Source organism: Labrus bergylta, chromosome 22, assembly GCF_963930695.1.
Source record: "Labrus bergylta chromosome 22, fLabBer1.1, whole genome shotgun sequence".
Classification (NCBI taxonomy): Eukaryota; Metazoa; Chordata; class Actinopteri; order Labriformes; family Labridae; genus Labrus; species Labrus bergylta.
The window spans coordinates 18,100,162-18,122,840 of NC_089216.1; the positions used below are offsets into that span (position 1 = coordinate 18,100,162).

Consider the following 22,679-nt stretch of genomic DNA (forward strand, 5'->3'; position numbering starts at 1 on the left):
AGCACTTTTCAAATCACTCCAAAAGCACCATCAGAACAAAGCAGAGGAACACAGACGACAAAACCACCAAACAAACATGTTAAAGACCCCTCATCAGAACCAAACAACAACACTGACTACTTACATATTCCTCAGGTCAAGTTTCCAACAAAGGAAACCGGAAATGGGAAAATGTTTGCAAATAGATGCACTTTCACCTTTCTGTTAATGTCAGCGGGTCCTGATTTGTTTGCACAGAGCGCCCTCCTGTGGCCAGAATGCGTCACTAAGTGGATTCTGTGACTGTGCCTGTTTTTAAGATTGATTTGGTATTTAGAAAATAAAAAGCATGACTCCTTTTAATGCAATCAACTGTTAAATGAAAGAATAAATAAATACATAAGTATGGTGGCTGGTAAGTGCAGACCAAAATGCCATAATATGAAACACTTTTGCAAAGCTTGAGACACATTTACATTTTTGTACACATTCTTACATTTGAAAAAACACAATTACAAAAGCAAAATCTTTTTTCCAAGGACAGAACGAAGAAAACAAATTGAGAAGATGTGACAAATTTACAAACGACAGAATCTCGGCGGAAAAGGATTGTACCAATTGTGGAAGTACACTACGATACACGTTATTGTCCCCTTGGGTAAATTTGTCTTTGACTCAAAGAGCTGCCAAACATTCAGCTGCTTCCACTCGAATCAATAAATAAAAACAATAGATAAACACATCCACACATAAACAAAAAAGGCACATATCAATACAGAACAACACAAAATATATTGCACGAGATCTGCAAAAACACAGCATGAGAGCTCAAATAACAAAGGTAAGATAAAAAGCATACAGGGACACCATGACGCTATGGCACCTGGAAGTGATTGAGTGAGCCGTCATTTTGTTTGTTTTGACATGAAGACTGTGAGAAATGTCTTATATGGACTTTATGTTGATGAATGATGTTTTGTCCGTTTGGAACCCACCTGAGGTAGTAAGCACAATCTTTCCGTCAAAACAAATGAATTGACGGCTCACTCAATCATTTCCCGGTCACTTCCAGCATTTGGTAAATTCCCTTTCTGGCACGATGCTGGGGTTTGTAAATTTGTTTGGAGACTGGCAAAAGTGTTCTGTCGAGTGATTTGCATCTTGTAAATTTGTTTCTAAAATGTAAAAATGTTTACCAAAATGTAAATTTGTCTCAAGCTTTGCAAAAGTGTTTCACACTATGTCATTTTGGTTGGCACTTCTCAGCCTCCGTACATATGGGACAAACAAAGAGCAAAACTTGTCTAAAGAAGACATTTGTGAAAATTAAGAAATTGGGCTAAAACTGTTTGTCAATAGATTAATCTTTTACAAAAAAGTTCAAAATTGAGTTTGAGTTTGTTATATTTGAAACAAAATGTTTAAACACTACCTGCCTGGGCCCCATGTGTGGAGGTTTTGGTCCTTCAGGTGGGCGGCCCAGGTTCAGGTCCGACCTGTGGCTCCTTTCCCGTGTGTCATTTCCAACGCTCTCTCTCTCCCTGATTTCCTATCTATAAAGGCCCAAAACGCCCAAAAAGAAATCTTAGAGAAAAAAAACAAATAAGATTGTTGGAGGAACAGAAGAAGAAACATCACAAATATCAAAAAGATAAATCAAGTGGAAATATTCCTAACCTGTAGCCTTTTTAATAATCTTCAGGCGTCATTATTCCTAGAATTTACTGCGAGTGAACAATTTATGAAATACGTAAAGGAATCTTGTTTCAAACTTTTGTTACATAAATAAATAAATGTAGTATGGCCTTGGATGACACACTGAATTCTTTTGCACCAGTAGAGTAAAAACTTAAAGTGTAGCTCTGTGTGTGAATGAAACACTAAAGAGGGAAACAGAAGAAAACTTCTACAGAAGAAAACAGACTTTATAAGTTTAGATATAAAAGGTGGATCTGGTCTGAGACTTTCTTCCAGGTCATGACTGAAATCAGGAGTTATGTTGTTGCCTCTCCCACTCGCAACTCTTTTTTTTCTCTCTCTCTTTCCTTTCAAGTGCGTCATCTGGGTATTTCCGCGCTGTTTGAGTGGGTGGTGGCAAACTGCACTGCAGAGGGAAAGCGACGGAGTTCAGCCGCGTAAAGTTAGCGGCAGGAAACCGGAAGTGCCCCACTTTTCTCTTCAAAACAAAAGCGTGAACTTGCGGAAATACAGATAGCTAATATGAATCCATACTTCAATTAAAATAAATATTTTATGCTTGAGTAAGCATATTTATTTAGCATTAAATTTAAGTGGGGGGTAACTTAAGAATAGTTCCCAGGGATACATTGGTAAAAGTTAATCCCTATTTTTGACATAGCCTATTGTTAAATATTTCTTTAAAGATGAGAAACAGAGAGGCAAAATAATCAGACATTCACATTATATACAATGACATGAAATGAAAAAGGACAGACAATCTTCTTTCGTCATTCTTAGGGTTAATTTTATTGCTTAAAAACAATAATCTACTAAACAATGAACCAGACTTCAGTGTTTTCAAGACCTCCTTAAATTCATCAACATTTATTAAATTATATCAGTGTGCATTGGTTTAATACAACAACTTTTTTTTGCCACCTTTGCAAAACATATTTGGGGAGAATGTGTTTTTAAAAAATAAAAGATATTCTTGTGTGCACGATAAACTCTTGAGCATGTGTCATTCTGCATGCATGACGATTCATCGACATGTGCACACCGCCTGCCTTACTGCATGCTAAATACATGCTCTATATTCAAGGGGTGACCTGCGGTGTAAAAAGCACTTTGAGTAGAAAAGCGCTTTACTTGTTCAAGTCCATTTACTATTTACCAAGTCAATTTAGTGTGCACCCTGCCTCATGAGCATGGCATATTTTAACTTCATTCCTGCCCATGTCCCTTTAGGGGCTCTGCAATTAAGTTGAGTAATTAAAACAAAAAGTTTTTTGTCGACCCGTTAATACTTTAGGCATACGTCATAGTATCCTACTTCGGACTGAAACTATTAGGCTATAAAAAAATAAAATACAACAGTGAGTTCAAAGTATTCTGATTGGACGAGAGGCATTTCATGAGAGCCGATAAAGAGTACAATATCACGGGGACTTTTCACAATGTGTATCACTCCGCCTGAGCCAGGTGTTATGAATACTTTGAGTTAATGTCACAGCTGACAAATCAAAAATACACTAGACTCTGTTGTTGTTCTTCTTACCGGAAGTCTTTGTGTTTTGCATTTCCTCCACCTTCACCATCTGCACCGTGCCGTACACAGATGTAGGTGGAGCAAAGGAGGCGACAGTACAGCCCTGTCAAGAAGTTTTTGGAGAGTCCCCGCAGTTCGCCTTCTTCTTCAGAGTTTAATATCGGAGAAAAACAAAAGTTAGAGACTCGGAGAGGTGTACACAGAGGAGCGTGAGTCGGACCCGGACGCAGCTATGGACGGTAAGTGGAGCTGGATTTGACCCTGCCCGGCCTGTTTACAAAAATCTTCAGAGTAAGAGTCAGGAGGTGAAACTGTAAAGTGTTGTGCGCACAGGGGAAAGCCCCGCTACCACGGAGGGTTTGCGCATAACAGGAGGGCTCTGCTGTTCCTGGATTGTAAACTATAGCATTAAGAAGCAAATATACGACGTCACTTTGTGCCTTTTCTTATCCCGACTTAACTCTCATAGTTTATTGATTCCTCTGTGTGTGAATGTCAAATGGCACGGCTGAACTCAACAGTGACGAGCTGCCAAAAGGCCTGTTGAGTTCAGTACAACTCATGGATTTCATTTTTATGCCAAACCTCATTTAAAGATGAGCACATTTATGACTCATGAGCTCATTCATGGAAAAACGCGATGTAAAATTCAAATTTGAAAGCTACACTGACATTGTGGATAATGTATCTTCTTATCGGCTAACATGTTACCAACAAGGCAGCATTATAAACCCGTCATATTATAGTTATTGCACACCGCCCCCCCCCCCCCCCCCCCCTTTATTCAGCTCAAAGGAAATAACAGAGACGAGACGTGACACGAGCTCTGTCGTGGGTCAAATGTACGCCGATGTACAAAGCTCATTCTGATAATGTATAAGTCGCCCACGCTTCTATTCATATTACTTGTCCTTCTGCCTGCACGTCAAATAACATTAAATAGGCGGTTTTTAAAGTGGAGTTTGGTACGGTGATTTCCCCCCCCCCCCTTCCCACTCTTTTTCCTTACCAGAGCGCACAAAGTAGGCTGACAGTGTCAAAAATCATGGGTTAAAACAGAAGAAAGACACTCAACATGTGTTATGACTGAGCAGTGACGTCATTGTTTATTTAATAACAGTGAAAGCGCCTCCACACATGCCAGAGATGTGTCTTGATATTAGCCACATTTAGGCAATCAAGATATACATGTACTTTCACTTTTACAACAGTGGGATTATGAGGTGACACAAGTGCAAGGGGTTCTGTGTGAGTTCAATATAAATAATAAAAATTAGACATGTTTTCTGCAATCTGCTAGTTTGGTCTGAGCCTGAGAAGCGAGACATGTTCCAACTTGGAAAGCATCCAAACCATGCTTTCTTAAATGAAACAAGTCCTGCTGGCTGCTGGGTGGAGCCCTGACCGCCTCATATTGTGTCACACCTGACTTCTGAATCTCGACAATTCATTAACTGAGAACCTGAAACCAGATCGCTCAGCCGCCTCCTTCTCTTTGAGGCAGGTGATATGACACCCTGCCCGTCATTGTTTACTGTGCTTTTCACTACTTCTTCTTCTTCTGTCCGGCCACTTTATGATGAGTGATTATATTCCGCTGGGAAACCCTTGGTGTTTCAGCAGCAGCTTTTGACCTCTTTGGACGCTGCGCTGTAGTTTTCCACCCTGACAACAACACAAATGACAAACTCTTACTAAACCACAAATATGTGCTGGAAGCTGCTTTGGTTTTTGGCATCTGTGTGTCATGGAATGTAGATATAAACCACTAATTGCTTTAACCTGTAGTTTACAAGGGTCCCTTTTTTTCTTTTCTGTCTCCTACAGGTGTGTATGGATGGGGTCTGCCCCCACTCAACCCAGGTGAGACGCTGCTTCCCTTAAATAATCCACGTTTGGGAGAAATCAGTACACATATGTTGACTGTCCCTTTAGCAAACATTTGCACAATCCTTGTTCTCAGGATCGGCAAAAAAAAAATTCAAATATATGTGTGTTGAAGTTGTGTTAATCTCAAAGTCCAATCAGGGAACGCCTTCATAGAGATCATCGAGCAGCCCAAGGCGAGGGGGATGAGGTTCAGGTACAAGTGTGAGGGGCGTTCAGCGGGCAGCATCCCCGGAGAGAAGAGCAACGACACCACCAAGACACACCCAGCCATCAAGGTGAGGGGGGGGCAGATTTCAGAGCGTGTCCTCTCGCTCGTATCCATTCAATGCCTCATGAAAACCTTACCTTTACTGTCATGTAACAGCCACACTGTTCAAAGAGTTCAACTATGTTATGCTCCAACTCTCTGCTGACAAGCTAAGATATCGTTGCTAAAAACAAAAAAAAGCAAAATTTCCTTAAACGATATTCTTATTTAAATTACATCAATGTTGCTGAAATGCTTTTTCACTTGCTGTCATTGTTTCAAACTCACACGTGTTCAAAGCACTCAAAGAGAAATCACAGTTTTGTTAAATAGAAAGCTGCACGATCGACTGATACAGCTGATAACGTTTTGATTCTATCTCGAGGACGCGTCATGTTTGTCACTCCTCAAAGTCGCTCTGTCTTTGGTGAAAGAGCTTTTAGTATGTTTGGTCTGGCCTGCAGAGTCCCCTTAAACTGGAGGGTTTAGTTAACTTGGAAGATTTTAAAAGCAGGATAAATGACAACTGTACGTACATGTTTGTCTTCTGAACGCTTCTCATTTGTTTATTGTCTTGTCTTTGTTCTCTGTCTGAAACTTTCGGCCAGGACTGTCTTGAAAAAGAGACCTCATATCTCAACGAGGATATGTTCCTAGTTAAATAAAATGTATACGATTGTTAAAGCCGGGCAGGGAAAAGACCAAAATGGAAGACTGAGAGACATTCATAGTTTCTTCAAAATGATCACCATGTAGAAAATGATCAAAAGATGAATCAAGTGAAAATATTCCTCACTCTTAGCCCTTTTAATAATCTTTAATTGTGCTTCATTTTCTTCATTTCCCAGCTGAATTTACAGCGTGTGAACAATGTGTCAAACGTTTGTTTTCAGATTCAACAAATATTACTTGTGTTACACTAAACATTACATTGAGTGTTAAGATGGTTTTTATCGATATCTATTAGATGACACGGCCTTTTAAACGACAGGAAATAAAGTGAACGTTTCGGGGCAGAGGCTGAAGATGATGAACGGCCTGCCTTTATTAGATAAAACACAAAACATCACATTAATCAGAGGCAGCTTTATTGGCTGTGTATGTTAGCATGATAATGTTTTTAGTCACTGAAACTGACGCCAAGTTGTGACTCATGATCCTCATCAGGGTGTGTCTACTGGACTCATCTCAAAAATGATTAGCACAACAGAAAATGTCAAAGAAGTGCCAAGTCTCAAATATCAGGAATTCTTCTCTAACTTAAAAACACAGTTCATTTGGGTGACCTAAATGAACTGTATCCCTCCATTCTGATAAAAGGCTGAGAATCCAGTGAGACATTGGGGCCTCTCCAACCAGCGTTCATCTTTATTATACATTATCATATAATTCCTCGTAATGTTCCTTCAGTTATGTCCATTGACGATCTTTATCACAGCAAAAATGCAAGGGATGCTCAGTAGTGCAGCCGGAGTGAGTGTTGTCAGATGTTTCTTACTGTTATTGCGTAATGTGTACATTTTGAGCCACTGCTGCGGTTTCAAGTTTGTCGACCCTCGGGGGGGGGGGAGGGGGGCCCTACTAGTCTTGAGCCCATAGCAGTTGCCTACCTTGCCTGATGACAAGCAGCGCCTCTGTGTACACTCGTTTGTGATTTACAGAGGTTGGAAGACCGCCTCGGGGAGTTCTTGGTTTCACATCGGGGAACTCTGCCGTGCGGGACAAGCCGTTTAGCGCCCTTTGCAGACTCATCCTGGGATTACTCTGACAAACTTTTACCTCATGATCTGAAACTTTGCCCATGTTTAGTCTGGGCATCAAGCTTTCTCCTTTCTCTGACAGTAGATTGGATTTAGTACATTTTCATTTCCTTTCAAGCAAGTGCATCTTTGGCGAGATCAGTACCACACAAGACCACTGAAAAAATTAACCCCATTTTTACATTTCCTGTTGTCAGTCTGTGAAACTTTGCAGCTTTGCATGATTTTTATCTGATTCTGGTGTCAGCCTCATTTCAGCCTCTGACTGAAACTGTTTGTTTCAGCTGCTGTCTCTTTAAGGCCCAACCCCTCCCCATGAGCCCACTTTCTTCTGATTGGTCAGAACGCTGCAGGGCTGCCAGGGGGGAGGGCTGCTCTCCAGTGTTGGGAGAAGAGAGTCTATGTAAGAGGTTTCACCGGCTTACGTAGAGTCTTGAAGCTGTCTGGTGAAATTCACTGAACTATCATGTGCCGTTTAGCGCCCTCCTGGGATTACTCCAACAAACGTTTGCCTCATGATCTGAAATTTTGCCCACATTTAGTCTGGGCATCCAGCTTTGTAAGATTATAAGCAAGTTTTAAAATGGTGATCAGTATAGTAGGTCGACTTGCCTGCCTTTAAGAATCTTTAAAATATTACAAATCTCTCCCACAGGTGCACAACTACAGCGGCCCCCTGCGTATTCGTATCTCCTTGGTGACGAAGAACCCACCACACAAGCCCCACCCCCACGAGCTGGTCGGGAAAGACTGCAAACACGGATACTACGAGGCCGACCTGCAGGAGAGAAGAATACACAGGTAGAGAGGAGAGTTCATGTCTTTACTACATGTGACAGAAAGTGAAGGTTTAAAAAGTAGACAGAATTTTCTCGGGGTGGAAGCTGCAGTTGTGATTCAAAACAAGGCAGTGTTTGTTAGAAAACTGACCCAGATAAGGACAGGAGACGGTGTGTTTACTGTCGCCTTGATAAAAGTTGACTCCAGTTTCATCCTGGGTTTGGAGATGAGTTAAATATTAACTCCTGACGACGAGAGGAGGTCACGTCTGCTCACCAGCATGACTTTAAAACCATTACATTACATTACATCAGGTTCATTCTAATGGAAACCCTTACACCAAATCAAGACCAGCCCTTTAAATATTCATTAAAAAAGAAATATATACAAAAGAACCGCCTGGAAAAACAGAAGAAGGATGTTTTTTGCGAGTAGAGACGCTGCCTGTAAAGCTGTCAATGTCCTTTTTATTGCTGGTACATTGTTTGATTCATAGAGGGTAACTTCATTTTTACAGCACCTTTTAAAAATAGATGTCAGAAAAAAACAGGAACTCATGATGAGCATCGATACTCAGAACCACCAGAAAGTAGTCTGTAGAAATTCAAATTTTTACAAACTGTAAAAGCCAAAGATCAACAAGAATAAATGCAAATGAAGGACTGGAATAAAAACAATGAGCGTAAGGTTAAAGACCATAAGAAGTGGAGACATGCATAGTTTGTTTAAAAAAAGGTTTCAACCCAGTCTGTCCAAGCAGATAACATCACCTCTTAAATAAACTCAAAGAGCATCGCTAACTTTACAGGTCTGATGAAGGACACTTTGACATTTAAGGTCTTTTAGAAACGTAATGAACCAGCCTGTATTACATCATAAGAGCGCTCTACCTGTGCGGAGGGAAGCTCATGTGTTTATCGGGAGTGTGTTGCAATTCAAACAAACATTGTGTTCTGCCCTCGGCTGTTAGTGCTGTGATTCAGGGTGAGTAAGTTTACCGGTTTATATCACTCGGGTGTTTTGATGACATGCATTTCATCTGTAAATCGTCATCACAATATCAGCTGTAAGCCCTAAATAAAGATCTGTATGTCCTGTTCAAGGCAGACAGTTTCCTCTGAAATAATGAGTCACAGGACATTTAAGCAAGAGAAGCAAAGATTTGTTTATTTGTCTCTTGTTGAGTACATGAAGAAAGTGGGTTTACATTTTAATTCACCACAACGTTTCGACCAGAGGTCTTCAAGTGTTCATTTTTGAACGCCTTAAGAAAACTTCAGAACCCAGAGAGAACCCACACATGCACGGGGAGAACATGCAAACTCGGCACAGAGGGGCTCCTGTCAGACGGGGATTCAAACCAGGAACCTCCTCGCTGTGAGGCAACAGCGCTAACCACTGCGCCACCGTGCTGCCCTCTACTAAAATATGATTAAACAAAACACTTATTTTAAATGATTAAAGTACTCAAGGCTCCACCAATCAGGACATATAAGAGAAACTAAATATCAACAAGTAAAAAAAAAATCACAAATGAATAACCTCCTTGAATTATTGGCTGCTAGTTTTCAACAGATAAACAGATAAAAGTGAATGTCTGTTTATGAAACTGCATGATCACCAGTACTTATCTGCAAAATGTAACCATCATGATCCTCACATTTGGGCAGAGCATTTAAAGTGAAGTATTTTTCTACTTAGACTCAGCTCTCCTTAAATTGTCTTCTTAACTCGCGGATGTGGTCGCTGACCCGCAGTGATGAAGCGCTATTATTTTTAAATGTGTTTTTTTTATGGGAGAATAACTGACCACAGTGGAAATGGAAAGTGGTTGTTTTTTAAATCATGCTTATATGTCGGATTTTCTTCTGTTGTCTCATTATAACACACACGAGACTATCTTATAAAATACTACAGCAGTGGTTAATGAAAGAGGACGTGCATGCTTCAGTGTGTTCTGCCTAGTTTCGCTCTGACACAGTGTGTGCTTTCAGTTTTCAGAACCTGGGCATACAGTGTGTGAAGAAGAAGGATGTGAATGAGGCCATCGTTTGTCGGCTGCAGACCAATAATAACCCCTTCAACAGTAAGTGATCATGCTTGAAATTGAGTGTGAAGCACAAAGCGCCATCTGTCTTTTTGCCCTTTTTCTGTTAAATCTGTCATTATAGTGTGAAGAGTTATCTCGCATTGTGGGAGGAGTCCCTGAATGTCCCAGCCAAATGTAAAAGACCATTGTTGAACTAAAACTGATATTTAAAGGTGCACTATGTAGATTTGGTAGTGACATTTGAAAGTTGGAGAAGTAAAACAATTCTATGCTATATTTTCTGAACTGAATACACAAACTTTATTCAAAGTAAAAAATGGGTCCTTGGAACAATGTTTGGAGCTAAAAAGCTACCAGGAGAGTTACGTTTTCACTGTTGCGGAGGTAGAAATATAGCTTTAATAGAACTAGGTAAATAGGCTGTTAGGAGTTTACCTTTTATCGTCGATATTTTAGTAACTAGTTAACTAGAAAGTTTGCAGTTAAGATTTTTTATTTGCACAGTAAATAACAAGATTGACAGAAAGCACAAAAACTCTCAAGCTTTAGGGTTATCTTTTGTGACCTAAAAACACACAAATACACCAATATAGAGTTAAATAAATAACTGGAAGTGTGGTTAGGGTTAGATTAATATTTTGACTCCATCTCCTTCTATTAATAAAAAAATAATCATTCTCAAATGTGTAGCTAGTTTAGCCTTTAGCTTTGGTGTTTAGAAAGCCAGCTAGCTTGTTAGTTAGCAAGAGAATTCACAAACTCAAATGCAGGAAATTGTTTTGATTAGTCAAGAACAGGTTAATTGTATTTTAACCACACAAAGAATATTTATACAGTTATAATTACAGGAAAGAAGTGTGACTTGTTACTTTCCTCTTCGTCTGCTGTTCATATACTGATAGCATACATGTGACAGGATGTCAGGCTTACTTTATCTGTGGCCTGATTGTGCACTCCACCCTTCCCTCTGTTGTGTTTTTGGCTGCAGTTCCTGAAGCGAAGGTGTGGGAGGAGGAGTTTGACCTGAATTCAGTTCGGCTTTGCTTCCAGGCCTCCATCTCTCTGTCCACAGGGGACTTCATTCCTCTGCAGCCTGTGGTATCGCAGCCCATTTATGACAACAGTGAGTGCACAACACATCCACTTCATACCAACGAGTTCATTCTGAGTGTAAAGGACTCAACTGCATGCACATTCTTCCATTCTCATATTATCACTTTGGGGTAAAAGCAGCTGATATTAAGTATTACAGCTGCAACTGTTAATCTATCGACTGCTTTGTTAACTTCATCTGTGTGAATTCATGTTTTCAATGGAAAATACTTAATCTTTAATTTCACAGACTTAGATCAGCATATTTTCCAGTTTCATCACTCCTCTGCAACAACAAGTTGAATACATGTTGACAAAAATAGACATGTCAGGATGTCATCTTGGGCGAAAGGGAAACTGTGATTGCCATTATTATGCATTTTCTGACAATCACCATTAAATCCGGTGTAGAAGTCGCACTTTTAATACCTATGCACTGGTGTGACCAATATTCCAGTATAAGATACAGACACGTGGCATAATATCCATGAGTGCAGCCGCCACTATCAAACACTGTACTCCACCCGACATGACTGAAAATGTATCCCCAGTCGTTGTGTATTGGAAGCTGATTTCAAGCTTTGCTGGGATACAAATAACGACACAGACCAGTCTGGCTGTGCAACTTTTTAACATCTTTTCTCCGTCACCAGGTTATAACCATGCATCTTAAGAAAATGGTGATATATACATTAATTGGAAAACTCCTTGATTAAAGTTAACAATGACCAGCTGCGTTGGGCAGCACGACTCACAGGCTGTGGGTCTGTACTTCACAACTTTCACTGAAGGCTGAGAGCTCCATACCGTACTGCAGCTAGTAGGAGTGCACACTCCATGAAGCAAAAGCAGATGGTACTAAAAGAGCGACACAGCTGCACAGAAAGTACAACGCTAAACACAACAGAAATGGTCACCCAGGACGACAGTTGAAACCTTTTTCTTTCTAGGAGACCCGGTGGTAGACAAATAACAACAGATTAACCAACAATTACAAAACACCCCAGTTGTAGCCCTAGGGACTGTGCATGCTTTTTCATATCTTTTAAATCACATTATAATAATATTATAATAAACGCATGACTTTTCTCCCGTATTTTAGCGTCAGAGTAAGCTGGTCAACTTTAAGTTATTTCTAATTAAACATCAGCATTTCAGCCTTTACATCTCCTGCAGCCTGTAGTTCCCTCTGACGTCTTTGTTCCTCTTGCAGTTTTACTTTTCTTCTCAGCCTGAAGGTATTTACAAGAATCACACAGCACAGAGGCTCAGTGGTTAGCTCGTATATATATAACAAGAAGCTCCTGTGGCCTGTTGGGTTGTGTTGAGTTTCTCTGATCTCAACATATACGTTATATATAAATGATAAGAGTGAGTATCTTTAGTCACTGTCAACAGCTCTACTTAGACATTTGGAGACAACTTGAAGAGAAATGAGTCGATCTTGTGAGTAAAAAATACTCGGGAATAAATCACATTGTCATAATATAAAGTATTCAACACTCACATTTACAGAAATGAGTTTAGTCAACAATAGTTATCATATTCTCTCTACATTCTCATGTAGTCGGTACATTTTTAGTGGGCATGTGTCATTATAGTTTGCATGATTGATTCTGTTTGTTTTATTACGTATTTTACGATTATTGTAAAGTGCCTCATACGGAGCACAGATAGCCTAGCGGTTATGTCGCGTGTCTTATGTACGGAGGCTGTGGTCCTCGTCACAGCGGCTGTGGGTTCGGGTCCCCCCTTTGCTACGTGTCGCCCTCTACTCTTTCCTCTCAGCACTTCCTGTCTCCCTTCACCTGTCCTGCCAAATAAAGGCAAAAAGAAAAAAAGTGCCTCATATACGTGCGTGATTATGGCACCTCCATGGAGAACTGGAATTGCAAAATAAAGACACATGCTTCATGTACATTCAAAAGAGAATATCCTGCGGCGCTCTCACATCAGCTCACTCGGACGTGCTGCGGAAAAAATACTAAAGGGGTCATGCAGGAGAAACTGCCGGTGAAGTCAGAGTGAAAAATTCAGCGGTTTGCGTTCACACATACAGCTCTTACTGGAAATATCCAGAGTTCTCTGCGCGTGTTAAAGATCGATAAAAGGAGTCTATTGTCAGTTTACAGTATCGTGTTTTAAGAGGATTTTGACAGTTAATCTGTAGCCTTGTATATCTATTCATTCACAAACTATTTTTTTTTTCCGTCTCAGGGGCCCCAAACACGGCCGAGCTGAAGATCTGCAGAGTCAACCGCAACTCTGGAAGCTGCAAAGGGGGCGATGAAATCTTTCTGCTGTGCGACAAAGTGCAAAAAGGTACATTACGATAATGACTGTACTGTATGTGCATTGAAAAACATGTCGCACAACACTGAACACCTACTTTCATATTTCACTTTCTAAAAATAGAACGAAGGAGTGAGTAAGCAGATGTGGAAGCTTGAAATATATCTGGAACGGAAGAGGTGTGAGCTTTTAACACCTACCATGTATCCATTGCAGTGACAGTACACAGGACCTTCTTCTACTTAGAGCTACAAATAGAAGCTTAACTCTCAGAATAATGTGTGTTCTGCATTCTGCGATTACCGAGAAGTCTGTAGTTGCACATTTGCTTTCAATGTTTGCACAGAGTAGATGATGAAAAAGACAACCCTAATACAGGAGCAGCACAAGAGAAAAGTCTTAAAATGCTTGTAACAAAATTCTAGAAACTTGAAGGTTTACAAACGTCCATCAATAGAGTATGGGACGGTGGGTAGAGTTGGAAATCAGAGAGAGAGAGAAAGTGGGGAGTGACATGCGGGTAAGGAGCCATGGATCAGATTCAAACACAGGCCGCTGATTGAGGAGTACAGCCTCTGTACATGGTGCGAGCGCACTAACCACTACGCTACTAGATTTCACTGTGACACTGTAGGATTGTGGGTATTGTAGTTCTTTTTTCCAAGAGCTCAAGAATAAATTGTGTTTTTTGTAGACTGAAGTCGATATCATACACAAAACTGAATGTTAGTGCTACTTTATTAGAGTTGATGTTATTTATTATAACTTATCAAAATGCTTCATACTGCAATATCTGTCTTTCTGTCAGATTTGCAGTGGGGTGGGGAATAAAATAATCATGGCTTCTAGTTTGAATTAGAAACCTCTCTGGTCTCAGATAACACTTCATGCATTCAAACAGAGTGAAGTGATTCTTTTTTTGATCACCATTATTTCCTTCACAAGATGTTTTTGTTGTGTGTCGGTGTTTTGTGTCTGTAATATAAAACAAAACAGTTGCATGGTCTCTTTGAGTGACTTTAATCACGAATCAAGAACTCTCTTCCTCTATTTGGACGTCCACTTCTCCTTAATCCTGCTTTTCTAATAGATTAATGACACGCTGTACGTGGAAAGTGGCAATTAACTTCTCACCACTGTGTTCCTATGCCTGAAGAACCACCACTTCCTGCATGGATGTTTATCTGCTGATATAAACTCCAAATCTGTAACTTTGTAAAATCAGCTTGATCTTTTCCTCTCTTTTATTTTCTTGGTATTCCTAATTGACAAACAAACTTCAAACTTCTTAAAAACTAAAACGAGTCTCCTATAAAGCTCAACAGTGTGATTCCAGAAGTAAAAATCTCCTTCATTTTCTCCATAGCGGATTTATTTATCAGCCATGATGTCATAACCATCACAGGTAGACTGACCACGAGGTACCTGAGTGTGAAACGATGGTCTACGCTCCTTTAGGAGACACAAAAGTGTTTGATATCAATCTCGTTTTAAGAAAAACACGGTTTATTTACGATATCTGGGAGAAGAACTACACTACCCAAAATCATAGTGTCACAGCGATGTCTCTGATTGGTGGAGCTCGCTGTTACCATGGCAATGTTTCCCGCCCCTATGTGCCGTATGCGAATGGACAGTTTTGCTAGCATGCTAGCTAATTAGTTAGCTAACAGGAAATGTACTAATAACCATGTTACACAGAGATGAATGTAGTTTATATATTCAACAACACGAACTAGAAGATAGTTCAACACGTGTATTAACAGTATAAAAACGATAACGACTAAAGTTACATTTTAGAAGAAGAGGTGTTACTCGCAATGGATTGTGGGACGGGTAGTTCCTTGACTCCAGAAGAAAATAATGTACTCGGTCTTCTACCTTTTCCTCGCTTTTTAATGCTGTTTTTGCGCTGAATCAAAAGGTTTTATAGTCACTAATATTGGTGTAGCTGGTTGTCGTGGTTACATGCTTCAACCTCTTGATATCAGGATATTGTGAAAAGTCAACAAAGGATTTATTTGAACAGGAAAATGTACTTGCGGAACCAGAGTCTCAGAAAAAGCTGGCAGTCACTGTTGACCTCTATTGCTGTTGTTGTTTGAGGTTTGATTATTATTATTAAGTCTCTGTGCTATTTGTTTTGTAGTTCAGTCGTGCAACGCTCCCCTGAGTGATCAAAGGTTCAGACTGAGTCATGGTGCACATTACGTCATCGTATTACAAAACCCTGTGAACTCTGAGACCAGGACTACATGACTTAACAAAACTTGTCCTGCTCTCTCAAAGAGTCTGTCTTGTTCTCCTCACAGTGGAAACATCCCACTTTTACTTTAAACATACGTTACCTGAAATTTAACAGCTGCAGCTTTCTACAAATATCTCAAATGAAAAGCTAACTCATGTCTTTTTATGCCCAGGCCCTATATGTATATGTGTCTAAATAATGAAAGTACAAAAGTGTCTTTAGTCACACACATTACGTTGCTGCATTCTCACATCGGCTCAAACAACACTAGGGGTCTGACAGGAGAAACTCCAGGTGAAGTTTGCATTTACACATACAGCTCCTCCTGGAAACATCAGGAGTTTTCTGCATGTCTGAAAGCCCTACATAAAGAGTCTATTGTCAGTGTATGTATCTTCTTACATGTTCCCATTTTCTGTTTCTCTGTAGAGGACATCGAGGTGCGTTTCTTCCAGGACTCCTGGGAGGGGAAGGGAACTTTCTCCCAGGCTGACGTGCACAGGCAGGTGGCCATTGTCTTCCGCACACCTCCGTATCGCGACACCAATCTCTCCGAGCCCATTCGAGTAAAGATGCAGCTCCGCCGGCCCTCCGACCGCGAGGTCAGCGAGCCCATGGACTTCCAGTATCTGCCTTCTGACCCAGGTAAGTGGCACACTGCTATTTAATTATGAAGCTTCTCATGAAAAGGTTTCTCTCTTATCTTATCATGGCTTTCTTTGAACCTCCCGTGTAGATGAATACAGGCTGAGTGAGAAGAGGAAGCGTACAGGCGACATGTTCCAGAGCCTGAAGCTGGGGCCCATGCTGTCCACTGGTGTGTTGTTGATGGCATTTAAGAGTAATCATATTCTCTTTTTGTACTTTCAGGGTAATTTAATGTTTTCTCTGTCTGCATTTTAGTGTCCATTCCTCAAGACAGACGCCACATAAGCCCGGCGAGGAGAACGGTCACGGCCAAGCCTCCATCAATGAGCGCACAAGCCGGTGAGCGGTGCTACAAGTGTTTATCACAAAGCTTCAGTTCCGATGACTCGATAAAAGGCTTTTAGTAATCTGCTGTTAATGAATAGAACACAGCTGCTGTTTTCACAGTCAAATAATAGCTCTACCAACCCGCTGAAAGAAGTCCGTTTAATTTACCATCGTCACGTTTATTGTGCTGAAAAAAGGAGCAGAATCAAAAGTTTCAAATGGCTTTTATATTGAAATTCTTCATTAGGAATATCCTCTTGAGATGTGTCATCATGTTCTCGAGAGGATCCTGCACAGTGTCATGTTGGACATGTCAATCCATTTATTGATTCAAAAAATGAAGAAAAACAAATAAACAACACGTTCCCCTCGTTGATTTCTCACAGTGTGCCACTCTCTGAAACCATTGACCTCTAGTGTGCAGCACCTGCTGATAATCAGCATGGGTTCACGGTGCCACCCAGTGGTCAGACAAACAAATGAAAAACACCAAAATGGCTCCAACATGCAGTATACGATATGGTGTATGTTAGACTTAAACACCTCCCATCTGCTCCTCTATGACCCTGTTAGGATTTATTTAAACTATTACTACTTCTAAAAGTCAATAAATATTTGTTTATTTTACATGGACACATCTAATGAGCATTGCTTCTTATATGAAATACAAAGTAGAGGCCATGCATTCTGGTTTCTAGACGTAGTGTCCCCTCTCCCTGACTCAGATGAAAACAGAAGCCGTACAGACTTAGTGATACTGTACTAATACTTCTTCCTGTTTCTGTTTCAGTGGCTTTCATTGATTTGTGGATCATTTCCTCTGTAGTGAATATTTTTGTGCTGTGAAAGATTTTCATTGCTTTTCATGTTTCTGTTGTGTAGTCCCCCCAGTAGCTGTGGTGCCCCCTAGTGCCGGAGCAGCCAAACTCCAGCCCTCCTACCCCTACAATCAGCCAGGCCAGCTCTTCTCCGTCCAGCCCAAAGTGGAGTCCTCCCCCTCCATCTCTGCCACGAGCCAAGCATGGAGGATCATGGAGAGCCTGAGCCTGGGCACCCAGCCCAAAGCCACCCCAGTGCCCAACTTCACAACGAGCCAGCCACAGGCCCCCACCTCTTCTGCGACTACATCCACCGCCAACCAGGAATTCTCAACCGTCAACATGTCAGACCTTCACAAGTACTTCCCCATCATGTCCTCGGCGATCGCTCAGGAGCAGGCCGCCCCTCACGGTAGCGTGACAGCCTCGCAGGCGGGCGGCTCCTTCACCCTGCAGGGCTCTCAGTTCCCGGTGGATTCCCCGCTCTTGGACGACGATGTCTCAGGGTTCCCGAGCTTTGATGAAACCCAGGCCCGAGGCACTCTGGACAGCCTCAACATGGATGACTTTGAGGACCTTCTGAACCCTTCTCTCATTGGCGACAGTGGAAACAACATGGTTTTATCTTCATGCCAACAAGCTGTCCCTCCCTCTGCCACTGCACAGAACGGTGCAGCCGCATCCCAGAACTCCTTTGACCCGACGAGCAACCCGGGGAGCACCTGGATGAATTACCCCAACAGCATCGTCAACTTGCTCCAGAACGAGGTAATGATCGACCTCCCACCCGCCAACAACAACCACAGACCACCCGTCCTGGACGAGTTTGACGAGCTGATGTCGGCTGATGAGGATCGTCTCATTTCCATCTTTAACAGCGGGAGCCAAGCCAGGTTTGCCTCAGGACACCCGACTTAAAGTTGGTCTGAGCGACTTCAAGACGGACAAATTTACAAGAACCACTTGTATCTGACTCTTTTAGCTTTCAGAAGTAAACTCCTTTATAGTCAATAAAGGAACCAAGGTGGATATGGAGTCCTGGAACGGACAGGAAGCAGGGACACTGCGAACTGTGGAGGTTAAAATACTGGCAAAGACTCTTTGTGGTATTCAACAAATTTGCCAGGCATTATATAAAACAAATGACAAACCACAGGACTAAACATCAGATTGAATTTTCTTTGCTAAGCTCGTGTTTAGCATCAATCATGAACTATTTTAACCACTGTGTCATCGGATGTGTTCTGCCTACAAAGGCTTGTTTTATAACGACAATCGAATCAGGATCCTGTTCAAGAAAGCAAGATTAGTCAACGTTCAGTATGTTAACTCTGAGTTCATGTAGACCTATTCTGCTGATCCCCATTTTAAAACTCACATGTAATGTTACAATGCAAACGATACCCAGACTAAACGTGGGCAAGGTTTCCCAGGATAAGTCTGCAGAGGGCGCTAAATGGCTTGTTCTGCAATATTTTTCGCGATATTTCCCCCAATATGAAACAAAGAATTTCCCCAGCCGGCTTCAAGCCACTACACAAAGCTGTTGAAACCTTACATAGACTCTCTTCTCCCAGCACTGGAGAGCAGCCGTCCTCCGGCAGCCCCCCAGCATTCTGCCTCCAATCGGAAGAAAGTGGGCACATGGGGAGGAGGGCCTTAAAGAGACAGCAGCTGAAAAAAACCCAGAGGTTGAAATTAGGTGTTTTTGTAGACGCCAGTATCAGATCAATAAGGGGTTTGTTGTGCTACAAATTATGCAAAGCTCCTCTAGAGGTTTCACACTGACTACAGGAAAGCTAAACATTAGGAGAATATAGGATCTTTTAAGAGTGGTGTTACCTAGTAGGAATACATTTCTTCTAGTACCTAGGAAGCTGAATTATAACCTATTTAGTTAGTAATGGTGGCTACGCTACCCCCCCCCCCCCTTTTCCCACAACACTGTAAAACATTACACATCACATTTCACAGTAATGTTAGCGAGGAAGTGGTTGATGCTAACAATGCTAATGGTAGCATTTATACATCCTTAAACCAGTACAGCAGTAGCTAATGTGTGACCTAAAATGTTTGTAAAAAATAAGGCTCTTAATCAATATTTTTATGCAGCTTTTTTAAACACACATTGAAGTCCTTATGTTTTAAAAAAACGTCTTTTCAGCAGCAGCACAATCATCCCTACAACATTATTAAAGCATATATAGACCAAAAGGAGACAGACAGAGGATGGGAAACTGTTCAATGTTTCTTAAAATGTAAACGTCCATTTCCCTCCACACAGGGTCGACAGATTCACTGTTGTTTTTCCTGAATCGAGGCCCGTATGCATCGCTGAAGTCTCTCTAAATGTTTTCCTGTTGGAGTTATTTTCTGTGCATCATGTGTAAGCACGTTATTGTACTCTGATTTTTAAATTGTTTGCTGGCTCAGGTCAGTGTTAAAGTGGTCATCACAAGTCTTTAAGTGGAATGTGTTGCTGTAGACGGCCTCTTCTCAGAAAGCATTTAATCAGCTCAGAGGTTAATCTATGCATCATCCTCTTCCTTATATGATTTCAGAAACGTATAGTGTTTCTGACGGTCGGCGGTAACTGGAACTTGAGCATGTCCAGTATATATTGGACGGCAGATCGGGGTTATCAAGGATGAATCTGTTTCTTTTGAAGGTGCCTTAGTTGAGTGTCAGTATGATGTGGTAATGTTTAAAGAACCAAATGAAGGTAAACATGTAAATAATAAACAAACAAGCAACATTAATAAGTAAATGCTCATAGCAGAGAAGAGGTTCATGGAGCTGTATCATTTTTTTTTTTTTGTGTGTCTGGCGACGTAATGTTCTCTAATGAGTTGTTGGCTGCCGTTAAAACTCAAACGTCTCAGCCTCGTTAAACAACTTGCTAAACTCTGTAGTAAACAGACACTTCATCACAATGATTTTGTATAATGATTTCTTGTAAACAGTGCTATGTCCCTTTTAATGCCACGATGTATGGTTTTTACAGTCCTGCAACACTTTGTCTCGCAATTAAAAAAAAAAACACAACACATTAAGATGGCGTTGAAAGGCTGACTTTATTTGGCAACTCTTGTTATCTTGATTCAGTACAAACCCCAAATATATATATATAAAGCCAGAACGAATGTAAACTGTAAAAGAGGAAAATTCTTCATGGGAGGCGGATTCTCCTCCCGGCTTACAAATCAAAGATCTCTTCAGACACTTTGTCCGTCAGGTAAGTGTTCAAGTGTTGAAGGTAAAACCTCAAGAATACGAAAACTCATAGTACTCATGAATGCAATAGATTGAATACAAATAAAAAAAGGGACAATATCTCGCTTTGAAAAGATCACAGAATAAGACTTATTGTTGCAACAAAGGAAGAACTTGTGGTCGAAACTCAACCACTTACTTTCAAAATGATTTAAATCATCAACTCATCACAAAGTGCCTACTCCATTATTTGTCCTGCAAAAACTATCCTCTTCTCCCAACAGGCTTATGTGACTTCGAGGTTGGTAACTTTGTTTACAATGTGTGAACGCCTGGGTACGCACTCCAGGTCAAATTTGCTCTCATAGATGGTGGGGCAAATCTTCCAGCGGTTGTTGCGGTAGATCCCCAGGTATGTGTACACGTCCGGCTTGTAGGTGAGAGGGCATTTGACACCTGTGGCACGGATGACCGAGTCCAGCCTTATGACCTCATTCTCCTCGGTGAAGTTCTGATTATAGGCGCATATCACCTGTCTCCCCCCTTCCTTGGGATTATTGGGGCTGACTTTAACGAGAGAGATTTTTCCATCCAGGGCTGCTCTGGCCACACACTCCCAGGCATTGTCCAACTTGAAGCCAGGGTCCAAGTGCATGAGCCACTTTCCTGTGAGCACCCCGTGGTTAAGGGCCAGCTCTTTCACTGTCTGGAAGGAGATGGGTCGGCCACTGGCTGAAAGTTTCTCCCAGCTCTCCTGGAGGCCTGCGACATCCCCGACACTGGGGCAGTGGTTTGTGCCCAGCACTGCAATCCACCCCACGGGGCTGACACCCCCTTCCTCATCTCCAAACCTGTACACCTGTGAGGGCCTGTTGCTCTCCAACCAGCCGTCAAACTCAGATCTGGGAGTTCTCCTGGAGTCAAACACAATCCAGGGGTCCATATCTGCAGCCATGGCTTCAGCTGCATAAGTCTCTGCAGCAAAGCGGGTCTCCACCTCCCCTTCTACAGGGCCCTCTTCCTCCTCCATAATGCTGTCTGTGTGAGACTATTGAACAGATCCTGGAGCCCTGTTGAAAGGAGAATAATGTTAATGTTGATATTAAAGCTTGAACCACTGGTGTGTTAGTTTATCATACTTCAAGGCAGGGGAGGGTTACAATGCTGCTAGCTCGCCTGCTACATTAGCAAAACGTGTTTAAAATACTCATATTCTCGCTTATTCTTTCACAATAATAACTCACCACTCCTTCCGTTGTGTAGCATTTAAAGTTGTAAAGAAACATACAGATTTAAACGCGGGTTTGGTCATTTTTAATTATGTGGCGCAGGTACCACAGGAGTTAGCATGCTAGCTAGCTGCATGTTCGTCTTCTTAGTCAATTTGGTGAATAAAATAATGATTTACAGCCAAATGAAACGTAAAAAACATGCGTTATTTTCGCTGAAATGATAGGCATTATGTTGCATTAATGGTAAACTTTAGTCTTTGACGTACCTAGCGGGGTTTTAAGTTTGTTCTCCAGTGTTGTTGTTCAGCTCAGACGCCGCTTCGCTCGGTGGTTTTGCTCCTCTGGACCAAAGAGCGATAACAAAAAGACTCAATTCAATGTGTGACAGTTAAAGAAACATGATATTGTTTTGTTTATTGTTTCATCACACACACTTAAAATGTTTTGTAATTCGGGGAAATTCGGCTCGCAAATAATTAAACGAAACAGTGCTATTCTCAAATTAATTTACACAATTCTGGAGAAGAGGATTATTTAAGCTTTACAAGTTAAAAAAGTTACTAAATTATATATGACGTGTTCAATGACTCTTAACTCACTTTATCCTACCAGAGATATGCAAACACGCGTTTACTTTAATCATTATGTGTAATATCAAATTAATCTGCATCGCATTGTTTGGTTAAAAAAATACATATCAGCACAACTTTAAAAGTTTATTTTTTGTAAAAGCAGCTGGATAGTGAACCTCGAACCTGACGGCGCTGTGACCCTGCGGAACACAACCAGACGAAAACCATGCGTTCACGTGCTACTCGGACGCTCAGGTTTCCCTGGTTGGGGAAGATGTGTAGACGAGCTTTAAAGTCGTAAT

At 41.3% G+C, this 22,679-nt stretch overlaps 2 protein-coding genes across 2 annotated transcripts; one reads left to right on the forward strand and one right to left on the reverse strand.

Annotated features, from left to right (window-relative positions):
* The first annotated feature begins 3,181 nt into the window (after positions 1-3,181).
* On the forward strand, positions 3,182-20,413 carry rela (v-rel avian reticuloendotheliosis viral oncogene homolog A). Its single transcript, XM_020646433.3, is given in 12 exon segments — positions 3,182-3,447; positions 5,036-5,071; positions 5,228-5,373; positions 7,761-7,906; positions 9,880-9,971; positions 10,924-11,058; positions 13,245-13,349; positions 15,997-16,212; positions 16,304-16,384; positions 16,471-16,554; positions 17,425-18,230; positions 18,232-20,413. Coding segments are annotated over 12 exon segments (1,956 nt in total). The 5' UTR covers positions 3,182-3,440; the 3' UTR covers positions 18,334-20,413.
* Positions 20,414-20,415: 2 nt separating this feature from the next.
* Positions 20,416-22,316, reverse strand: c22h11orf68 (chromosome 22 C11orf68 homolog). The gene is made up of 2 exons (XM_020646434.3): positions 22,072-22,316; positions 20,416-21,643 (listed from the first exon to the last, which is right to left on the reverse strand). Exon 2 carries the CDS (start codon positions 21,601-21,603, stop codon positions 20,860-20,862), a length of 744 nt encoding a protein of 247 aa, XP_020502090.1. The 5' UTR covers positions 21,604-21,643; positions 22,072-22,316; the 3' UTR covers positions 20,416-20,859.
* Between the last annotated feature and the right edge of the window lie 363 nt (positions 22,317-22,679).